General features: G+C 26.8%; 1 protein-coding gene across 1 annotated transcript; it reads left to right on the top strand.

Annotated features, from left to right (window-relative positions):
• Positions 1-5,033: 5,033 nt before the first annotated feature.
• LOC103492391 (ethylene-responsive transcription factor ERF017-like) lies at positions 5,034-6,066 on the top strand. The gene has a single exon (XM_008452733.3). It carries the CDS (start codon positions 5,157-5,159, stop codon positions 5,775-5,777), a length of 621 nt encoding a protein of 206 aa, XP_008450955.2. The 5' UTR covers positions 5,034-5,156; the 3' UTR covers positions 5,778-6,066.
• The last annotated feature ends 5,911 nt before the right edge of the window (positions 6,067-11,977 follow it).

The following is an 11,977-nucleotide window of genomic DNA, read 5'->3' as shown; positions in this document are numbered from 1 at the left end:
ACTAAATCTATTATTGATATTAATCTATTAGTGATATTAGTCTATCACATATAGACTCATATATTATCTATGATTTAGTAGTTTTGATTTTTTTTATTGCAAATAACTATATATATAACCTAAAAATGCACAACCAATATTGAATTTCTTTTCTATTTCAATGGGCGAATAACTCAAAACCCAAAAGTAGAACCAATATTAAGTAGTTTCCATGAAAATATTGGTGGTTTTGTTACTTTCTATGAAAATAGAACGACCAATATTTGTGGAAGGAATAATGGGTAGTAGACTTTATAGAGTGAAATTGAAAAAAGAAAAGCAAATAATTGGCCTATCAATTGGCCATGAGCTTGTTTTGTAGGGCTATTTTAGTCTTTTACTTTAAGATGTAGTCAACTCTTACCATTTGTGCAAAATTTTAAAGTTGTTGCTATATATCCTCAATTAATTTGGACTAAAATGATACATTTGTTGGTAGCATAACTATTAAATATTTTATAAATAATCACTAAAATATTTAATAATTAGTTTGTGAATGAGCCTTTCAATGTCCAAACTTTTTCTTCAAAAAAAAAAAAAAAAAAAAAATTGGTGTGTATACACACACATACCTACATATTAAAAGTATAACGAGGTGGAGTTGAGGTCGGGATGGGGCATGGATACTCTTCCCATGCAACCTTCGCTCAGTCCTCGACCAGGGATCCATTTACAATCCTGGCCCTAGTTTGACATATTTAGCTTAAGAACCCAACCTCGTGGGAATTTTGGCCAAAACCCTAACTTAGGCTCGCTTAAATTTGAACTTCTATTGCTTACGCAACAAAACGTCGATGTCTCAGCTAAAGTTTTGTATAAGATCTCCTAATTACGACGTGTAGTTATTAGGTTCTAGCTCCTAAGTGAGAGTTTCTTTCACCTTCATATGAGATTCTCTTAACAATGAAACGTAGATACCCGCTAAGTATATAAGATATAATCTCTTAAAATCACTAATTGACCTAAAAGCTTTAATTAGCTAAGTGGGTAAAGACAAATTTAATTATATATCACTAACATAATCTCAGTACTCACAATGACATACATACAATACGATGTATGATTATAGTACTCTTCCAAATAAAAAGGATTAGCCCTACAAAATAAACAAATTAGATCACACTGTACTGTTATGTGATGGGGACTAGACTATGCAAATCCACTAAATTATGGCTCTCTTAAGAATCAATTTTTTCCCCTAAAACTTGGATGGATTTGGTAAGTAACCATTAATGAAATTTTGGAAATGTAAAAGCATTAAGGAGAATTATAAAAAAATGTGGAAAACCTTTTATTGGTGTTCCATACGTGTAATATTATTGGGACTATTATCCAAGTTGCAAAAATGGTTCATGCAATGTGGAAGGAAAAATCAATGGAAAATTATGGCAAGTTGTATGTTATGTTATCCACTCATAAATGAATATGTTTTGAAAATCTCAGGTTGAAAAAATCGAAAGGTTAACTTAAATTTTTTGTTATAATTAATTTCGAGATGAAATCTCGTTTTATCAAATTGTACATTTATGAGCCATAGAATTAGTTGTAGTTATGTTTAATGAATATAGAAAATTTTATACGATTATTTTTTTTTTAATTTAATAAAAATGATTGAGTTATAACATAAAATAGTACTGTACGTATTTGTTGATATTTTCATTTTAAAATTTTAAATTCAATAAGGTTATTTTTAAATATAGCAAAATAAACTAAAATATTTACAAATATAGCAAAATTTCACTGTCTATCTACGATAGACTTGTGTCATGATAGATATAAATAGTAGTCCATTGAGGTCTATCACATAGAGATTGTAGACTAGAATAGTTGTCTATCGAGGTTTATCGATCCCAAATATATATAACAATGTTTTTAGCAATATATATAAAACATTGCATGTTTGGACCAATTTCTATATGAATTACAAAATTTAAAAACAATCATTGAAAATAGAATCTAGATTATTTACCAAACATACGTTCATTCCATGAATCTAGAAAAAAATACAAAACAAATTCTAAATGGTTTGTGAAACAAATAGTTGATATTAATTTCTCTCTCACTTATTATTATTATTTTTTAATTTAAGATTCTCTATCTTTATTTTGTAAGGTTGCTATTATATTAGATTAGATGGGTCTTACATTATGTAGAAGAATTTGATACAACTACACACCATTCAAGATATACATACATACATATATATATATATATATATATGGTGAATTCATGGACCCTCCACAAGATGTGATATCTCTTCTAAAAGGTCATCACTACTTCTCTTTTAAGTTTCAAGTTCAATTATTATCGAGAAAAATACTATTATTCGAAACTAAGATGATAATGAGATGAATCTAAAAAAGAAAAGAGAGAAAGAGAGAAAAGTCAAACAATTAACAAGAAAGAGAACTAGAGGGAGAAAAGAAATAAAAAAGTGCTAAAAGTCATCTCTACTTCTCTAACTTTGAAATGTTTAATTCGAAATGGAATCAACAGTTTTTGTTTAATTATATATTGATGTTAAAGGTATTTTTGAAAGGATTTGGACTTATCGAAGTAAACCCTAAACCCTAAAGTCTAACAAATAAATCATTATAATATATAGTTCTATATGAAGTGAACTTAAAAAGTAGTTTCTAACTTCTTTTTCATTTAAAGAGTTGTCCATCGACAATCTATTTACAGTTGTTGTCACGTGTTAGTGATGTACAAATTCTCTCTTTCTCTCTCGCTTTCTCCCTCTAGGTGTGAAGGAAGAGGTAAGAGATAGTGTGTAGGGGAGGGTGAGAGGAACGTACCTTTTACCTAACTCGAAAACCGGATAGGGTCTCCAATAAAAACAATCAAACTCATGCACACCCTCACAAATCACGTGCCTATTTTACATTTTAAAATTTTATCTTTCATGTCTCTTAAATTCTAAATTCTAAAGTTCCCCTTTTTTACTTTACCTTTTAATTAATTGAAACAAAGTAGTACTACAAAAGGGCAGTCCCCAAAAGAACCCACCCATCCCACTCTCTCTCTTTCATCTCAACCATCTAATATTTGTTTATTACACATACTCTTTTTTTTTTAATTTAATTATTAATTATAATCTTAGTTGTTTAAAATGCATTTTTCTTTTCTTATAAAAATATTTGTTCTTAAAAATGTAATTATTTCGGTTGAAAATGCAACCAAAGTTCCACACGTCTAGACTTAAAAACATTTTTTTTTTAATTTATGAACATATTCTTAACCACTTAACATTACAAAGTATAAACATTAAGAAATAATATTATCATCGATCCATGTTGTTAGAGACTAGGTTTTATAATATAATGATTAAAAATTATTTTGACGTTATATTTACTCTAGAAAAAATTGAAAAAATAGTTTTTTAAAAATAAAAAAAGATTGATAAAATATTTACCTTCTAAAGAAAAAAAAGACAAAATTCATTACATTTGATTTTTTTTATTAAAGGTAAATATTTTGTCAAATTCTTTATTTTTTACGGTTTCTAAAAAAAAAAAAAAAGAAACACTTAATTGACTTAGGGTTGAATTTTGTTTATATATTTTAATTTACTAGAAGAACCCATCTTCTTTGTTCCTTCATTGGATTGGACTAATACTAGTTGTGTATATTATATATAGTTTCAAGAAGTTTATTTAATTTTTAAATCACACCTTAGGCCATGTGCTTAATTAGGTTTAAGAATTTTAATTTGTAGCTTTTCATCTTTGAACATACTTTTTTTTTTAGTTTTTATTATATATCATATCTTTTGTCATGTCATAAATAAAACCGACCAGTAGATAAAGTGTAAAAGTATAAACCATCAATATCTTTATAGAAATTTATGCAATACATTGCTTATCCAAAACTTAAGGCTAGGGCCACAATTTTATAATATAGTTTGTCGATCAAACCCTAAATATATATTTATATATAGTTTCTAAACTTTTTTGTGTGTAAAAATAAAAGAAATTTCTATGTTAATTCCTTTTCTTTTTCTCTATAAAAATACAAATTTGACTAGGAATTTTCCTAGAGTAGGTTTAAAATCTCTTTTAACTTTTCATTACTCAACTTTGAAAAATCCTTGTTTTAGTACTTTTTATTATCGATAATTTATATCACTTCTGTTTGAAAAATATAACTTAAATAAGCACTTCAGGTTTGATATAATACTACGAGTGGGTACAATTCTTTGAAAGAATACTTTAGTAATTAGAGTACAAAAGCTTATAGTTCGAAGTTTTTTCTGTTTTTCAACGTTCTTATAATAGTAGTAAGAAACTTTCGATGTCTTTCTAATAGAAACCTACGACTTACATTTTAAGTTAGTCCAAATACATTTCAACTAGAAGAATAGTAACTATATTTGAATTTCTAAGGGTATAATGGTAAGAGGTACAAAAGTTGTAAAATAGTGCTTTTGGAATCGAAATTGAGGAGAAAATAATTCTATGAGATTGTACACTCCACAAAGTCATAAAAGAGATGTCGTTTTTGAGTCGTTAGATCCACAAACTTCTTGAACCAAACAAGAATTGAGATTCACTAACTCTACAATTTTTTTTTTGCTAAAGTTTGTGCGTGTTTCTAATGTGAAATCCTCAACATAGCCTTCACAAGGTAGAGAGGGACTATGGAGTAGTTAGCCATGATAGAAATGGATATGGATATGAGAAAGAATAGTGAATTAAAGCACGAGGAAATCACAAGGGTATTTGTCACACGTGACATTAAAATGTGTATATATTTATATAAACTTTACCCAAAAGCCAAAAAGAAAAGAAAAAAAGAAAAAGGAAAAAAAAAGGACAAAATCACAATCATGAATTTGCCAAACCCAAAGCCTATTATCCACGCGTCATCCCTCGTGTCCCCACGCGTTCTGCTCTTTCCTCCCTCTTTCAACGCGCCTCCCTTCTCCGGTCCAAAGTCAAATTCCCTTCTCTTCCTTATTTATACCCCTCTTCTTCACTCTCTCCGCCGCAATCCCCTTCTCTCTCCGCCGCAAAATCTCAACAAACAAACAACAAATAACAATTTAAAAGGAAAAAAAGAAAAAAGGAGAAGAAGAAATTTGAACATTAAAGATCCCATTTTCCTCCCCACCTTGCATGACGAAGCCCTCATCCGCCGCCGCCGTTGACACTTCCGATTCACGTTACAAGGGAGTACGCCGCCGTAAGTGGGGCAAGTGGGTTTCCGAAATCCGTCTCCCCAACAGCCGTGAACGGATCTGGTTAGGCTCTTATGATTCCGCGGAGAAAGCGGCGCGTGCATTCGATGCGGCACTGTTTTGCTTACGTGGCGATTCCGCTCGTTTCAATTTCCCCGATAATCCACCCGATATCCCGGGGGCTAGTTTACTCTCTCGATCCGAGATTCAATCCGCCGCCGCTCAATTCGCTAACTCCGACCCAACTATTCCCTCCTCGGAATTCCACCGACCCACCACCACCGATTCTCCCTCTCCCTCGGTGGTTTCCGAAATGACAACCTCTGTTATTGAGTGTGATGAAAGATCGCCGTTTTTTGATCTTCACACCGCCATGGGATCGGAAAACTACGTAACGGATTTCGGGTTGTTTCCGGAATATAGTTATAATCCGTTTTATAATGAAATGTTCATAAACTCTTCTTCTTCTTCTTCAACAATTCCTTGTTATGATTATTATGGAGATGAGAATTTTGAAGCCACTCATCAAGATGATTCATCGTATCTGTGGAATTTCTAAACCAAAAAACACAAAGTTCTGAAGGATTTTTTTTTTCCTTTTCTGTTTCAGAACTTTGGGATTTGATTTCTTTTTTTTTAAAAAAAAAAATATTTTTGTACCCCTTTTCAAGTTTTTCTTTTCGTTTCAATCCTTTTGAAAATTGATGGACCCAATATTTTTTTTATCTCGGCCATCGATTTTTCTACTCATGTAATTCTTTGGAAAAAAGATGTGTAGAATTGTTCTAGTGGACGTAGTGGCAAGTATTGTTTGCAAAAAGAAGAAAAAAAAAATTATCCCTTTATGATAAAAAGGGTTATTTGGATTACATTTTATATATATATATATGGAGTAAACAATTTCATCAGAGATTATATTATATTAAATCATCCATCCTAAGGTACTAAAAATGAATATTGTAAAATTTTGATGTATGTCACTCTAGTTTGACAAGCAAGTATATGGTAAATGTTATTAATGCATAAGTGATAATTAAGTATAGATAATACACATGCATTTTCGAGGATTTATATTTGTAAACAAATGATAAATAATATTATGATTGGAAAAAGTAGGGTAGCAAATCAAATCATTCTCACCAGCACTATTATTACCTCTAGTATTCCTTGAAAAAGTATAGTTGTTACATTAATCATCTATTTTGTTAGATAGCATAAAATGGGCAAGGAATATTTTTTTTAGTATTTAAACTTAGTTTGGTAGGAAGTGAACAATGGAATTTATATATATGGCGAGAACCGAACTATTGACTTCTCAAATATTGATTAGTGTTTTAACTCTTTACTTAAATCGATTTTTCTAGTTAGTGGTTCGGTTACTAAAGAATGTAAGTCCTTTGATTGGAGATGATGCAAGATGAAAATTCTATGACCTAAGCTTTTCTAATTATTTTGAAGTGTGAATATAAAATAGCAATGTTTAAAAAAAAACCAAAAATAATTAAACCAAAAGAACAAAAAAACAAAAGAGTGATACTTCCATTCTTACTTTCCTTTTCGTCTTTAATTCAAAGACTTGGTGATTGGAACGAGTAACTATCATCCAAATTTAAAAGGTACTTGTAAACAACGTTAACAAATAATATTTTAGTTTGATTTTTGTCCTCTTATTGATTCTAATTTTATAATTCTATAGTGGACATGGTTTCAATAAATTTTAAATTTAATTATTTTAAATTTTATTTTTGTAAAAATTTATTAAGTAACAAATAATAATTGTCATGTGAAATACTTTTTTTCGAAATCTATATATATATATTATATATATATATAAATTTTTGTTAATAGATGATTCTTTTTTTTAAAAAAAAATCTACAATAAACTAATTAGAGAAAAAACTAATTTTAAGAGTTATTAAAAATATTGCAATTAAAATCACTTTCTTTTTCCTGTATTTTTATTTTTTGTTTGAGATGTGGTATGAAGCAAAGCATGGGTTTAATACCTCTTGAACCAATGAGTCTATATATTAAGTTTATTGGAATTGGGGGAAGGAACTTGAAATATTATTATTCAATGAGGCCTTCTAAATTTAGTTGTGCCTTAATAATTTATTGGATGTATTTCTAATAATAATTTGATATAAATTTAAATTACCTCATTTGTATTTCTCTCATACATCAAATGACAACCATTGTAGATTAATATTGTGATGACCTTCTCCAATAATATTTCGATAAAGTGACATATATCTTCTTTTTTTAAAAAAAAAAAAAAGAAAAAATTAATATGGCCCCTCATGTCCAACAATTAATGTGATATTATCGTTTTGCAATCTAAATTAATTGAAGAGAAGGTAAATAATTTGCAAAATTTGAAAAAGAAAAATAGAACCATGGAAAAAAAAAGTTTTAGATATTATTACACTCCTAATTCTAATTTTTGAGGAAGGGATAAAATAGAGCGGTCTTTTCAAGAATATAAAAAATTGATAAAATATTGAACAAGTACAAAAATAGAAAAAGCGAGGCCTATCATGTAAATTACCAAAAATATCTCGTCAACAATGACCGTAATATATTGGGATAGTTTAGATTTGGTTATTATTTGGTAATTAATTTAAGATTGTTTAGATTTGGCAGATTTTTTTGTACACAATCTTTTAGCTTTGGTTAACCTAATCTGAATGATTGAATTTTTTTCAAAATTCTTTGTAATAAATTTGATTATCCTAATCTAAAAATAAGAGAAGAAAAAAAAGAAAAACGAAAAACATATAGAAGAGTAAAGGAGAAAGACGATAAAAAAATAATAAAAAAAAAAGATGAAAGGACAAATCTAAAATATTTAAAAGATGGCTAATTTTATTAATTTATTAGATGATCGAAAATATTTTAGTAGTTTGTTATATTTATGAAAATTTCCTAAATTAGAATTAAATTACTAGAAATTGTATGTAATTTTATTAAATTTTTATTGATTACAGTCATCTTATGATTCCAGATATATTTTATGTTCACCGGTACTCTCATCCTATAAAAGAATAAAAGACTAAGGAAATTATGCATAAGAAAAATATGAGTATTTTAAAAGATCACTTATTGAGTATTTTAACTTTGTAATTGATATTTGTACAATACTCCTTATTGAGTTTAATTCTCTTAGATTCGATATTAAAAAAACTAAATGTAATTATTTTAAGTTTATTTAATTTAGTAATGATCCTTTAATATTTTCATCATTTGTGATTCTCTAAAAACTACATTTTAGGTAGTCTCGCATGCGATATAAAAGAAATCACAATTTGTATAGCTTATTATTCTTAATGGATCATATGAAAAATTTTAGATTTGAAGATTTAGTACAAGATTCAATATTCATTTAATTAAAGAGAGCACTTGAATTTAAGTTTGTGTCAACATGTATTCTTGGATTTAGGGTGCAATCTTCATTTTCTTTCTTTCTTTTTTCTTTTTCATACATCTAATAAAATACTATTTTAATTTGATATTAAATTATTTGCACATGTTTGTATCAAGTTTTACAAAGATATAATAATTATAAAAAGAGATTTGGAAAATTGTTTTAAAGGGTAATATTGTTAATATATTTTCAAATATACCAAAATGTCACCGTTTATGAATGATGAACATCAATAGATATTTAGTTATCAAAGTTCTATCATCGATAGATAATAGAGAAGTCTATCAATGTTTGTTGAATAAGTACGTTTTGCTATATTTATAAGTATTTTGCTTTATTTTATTATATTTGAAAAGGACAAATATTGGTAAAGTTTTTGGAATTTGGGTGAAATAAAAAAGATTATTTTGTATTAATTATTAATAATTAAGTTTAAAAAATGTATTTTTTAAAAAATATAATAAAGCAACAAAATATTTATATCTTATAGAACAATTATGAAAACGAAAAAAAAAACTTACAAGCCCATGATGGAAAGTAATATATTTGGTACATAATTGTTTATATTTGGTAGTTGTTTGATATGTCTAGATTTGGTCATTTAGATTTGAATAGTTAAATATTTTTCGTAGGATTCTTTTTTATACAGTTATATTTGGCTACCTAAATCTAAATGACGTTTTTTTCTTATTATTTAGTACACGATTTTAAAAAATTTGAAAAAGATAGAAAAGAAATACGATAAAGGGAAAGGATAAACTTGAAATATTTAAATAATTGTTGGCCGTAAATATTTCACCAATTTGTTAGATTTATGAAAATTTCTCTTTAAAAAATAATATATAAATTTAACAAAATTTCAACTATTCTTTTTGAAAATTTTGTGATAATCATTCAAGTAAAAAAAAAACATTTTTTTTATTGGAATGATTTGACTATCTTCATAATTTGGAATTCTAGTCTAAAATCGAAACATTATTTCTTTTATAAAAAAATTGTTTACTTGGTTAAAAACATTATATCTTATTTTAAACAAAAGAAAAAAAAATTGATGGAAAAGAAGAGATAGGAGGGATGATGTCTACTCTTTTAGAGTAAGTAGAATAGATGCTCAAAGACGAGGGAAGAGCATAGATGACTAACATAGAGTACAAAATAACAAAAATATTTACGTGCATCTTGATCATATCTATTTTTGTGCATCTTAGCAAACTGTCAAATCATAACAAATCATGTGACAAATTTTGTATTTTTTCTTATATAACATTTGTATATTTTTTGAAGTGAGTGAGAAGAGAAGATGTTAAAAAATGTGGTGACGTTTGGAATGCACTCAAATATGTAAATAAAATTAAAGCAAAAGAAATCGAAATATCAAAAAAAAAAAAAAAAAAAAAGGAAAGAAAGAAAGGGAAATAGGAGAAAAGGTGGAGTTTAAGTGAAATATTCATATGATGAAATTTAGATTTCAAATACTAAAAAATTCTCATATAACCCTCAAATAAAAGGGAAATTCTTTGAATTAATCGAAATTATTAGATAAAGTGACTATATAAATTAGAATTAGAATTAAATTAAGTGAGTTTTTTTTTTTTTTTAATTTGTTATCATTTTCTTGAAGGAAACATTGTTACCATTTAATTAGAATTAGATAAAATCAGATTTTGTTTTTTGAAAATTTCCAAATAAGAATTAGATAAAATGAGAATATATATATATATTTTTTAAATTTATATCATCTAACATGAACTAGATTAATTTGATTGTTTTTCAAAATTGGATATTGGTAAATCATTTTCTCTTATCGAGTAAAATTCAAGAACCTTTAGTGTAAAACCCAATAATTTGATTGTTGGGAATGATTATATTGAAATGATTTCTCATCAATGTTATAATTAAAATTATGAGTTACAATGTTAAGTTTTGTATATGTTAATGGTAGTAGATCTAAAATTAACTTCTATCTCTATTTTTTCAAGTCATTAGATATTTCTCGAAACAAATTTTATCTTGATTTTATTCCTTTCTCTCACAAGTGTACGATTGAGATTGAATGTTGTATTAATTATCAGACAAATAATTTAACATCAAACACTAGAGAAAATTCTTACCACGTAAATAATTATGATGATAGATTTTTTTTTTCACACAAGAAGATGCAAGAAAATTCCAAAAAAGGGTGGATAAAACGTTTAACTAATCAATAAAAATAAATAAGAGAACCCAAAATCTATAACAAAAATAAACTTTGGAAAGTGGAATGCTATATATAGCCACTAAAATTATTTTTATTTGACATATGCTCACAATAATATCATCAATAAAAAATAATTATATACGGTGGTTTACCTCAAAATCGACAGACAAATGTATTAATAAGCGACAAAATTTGTGGTTTGAATCTTCTTACACCCGTGGTTAGTACTTAAAAAAAAATGTAAACGAAAAATTACATATAAATTTAATTTGATTTTAAAAAATATACTATTTAATATAATAATTATTCCTTAATGGATTTTTTTTTTATTTCTTAATTGATGATTTCGTAACTGATATAGACGCTATTTTTCAAAAAGAAATAATAATAATAAAATAATTGAAAGTTTCATCGACAAATATAACTTACACATTAAAATTGTTAAAAATTAGAATGTTTTAGATGGAAGTTATTGAAAAAATAGTTCAAAAATATTTTAAATTGCAATTATGTTTTTATTTTATTTTATGTTTCTAAAGCATCAAATACCATCTTTGAAGTCACCCCTTGTAACCCAACACTAAAACATACCTCCTTCCTTTTGGGCTTTATCATTTGATGGGCTACATCTTTGGACATTTGACATTAATATATTATGATAAGAAGAAGAAGAAGAAGAAGAAGAAGATGGCAAATATATCAATCCCACCTAAACGTAATAAAATGATTTGTAAATTTTACCAAAATTTAGTTATATATTTAATAAGAGTATTTGTTATAGGCCATATCGTTAGTAAAAGTCCATCAATTTGATAGATTAAATTTTACTATATTTTACAATTATTTTTAAGTATTGTGATATCCTTAATCGTTAACTCTAAGGTGTTACTAATGGAGATTGATCTAGATTATCAATAATTTTTTATCATCATATATACTCCTTTTATATATATATATATATATATATATATATATATATATATATATTGATATTTACGTTCGACCCTGTTACCAATTTTTGTTTGAAAAAAGAAGCTATGTATTTTCTCAAACAACTTAGGTTCGGTTTGGTAGTTATTTCATTTAATTTTTTGTTTTTGAAAATTAAGCATGTTTTCTCCCATGTATTAGAATGTTT

Source organism: Cucumis melo, chromosome 2, assembly GCF_025177605.1.
Source record: "Cucumis melo cultivar AY chromosome 2, USDA_Cmelo_AY_1.0, whole genome shotgun sequence".
In the NCBI taxonomy this organism is placed as follows: Eukaryota; Viridiplantae; Streptophyta; class Magnoliopsida; order Cucurbitales; family Cucurbitaceae; genus Cucumis; species Cucumis melo.
The sequence above is the reverse complement of the archived record's forward strand: the minus strand, read 5'-3'. Positions and strand labels throughout refer to the sequence as shown.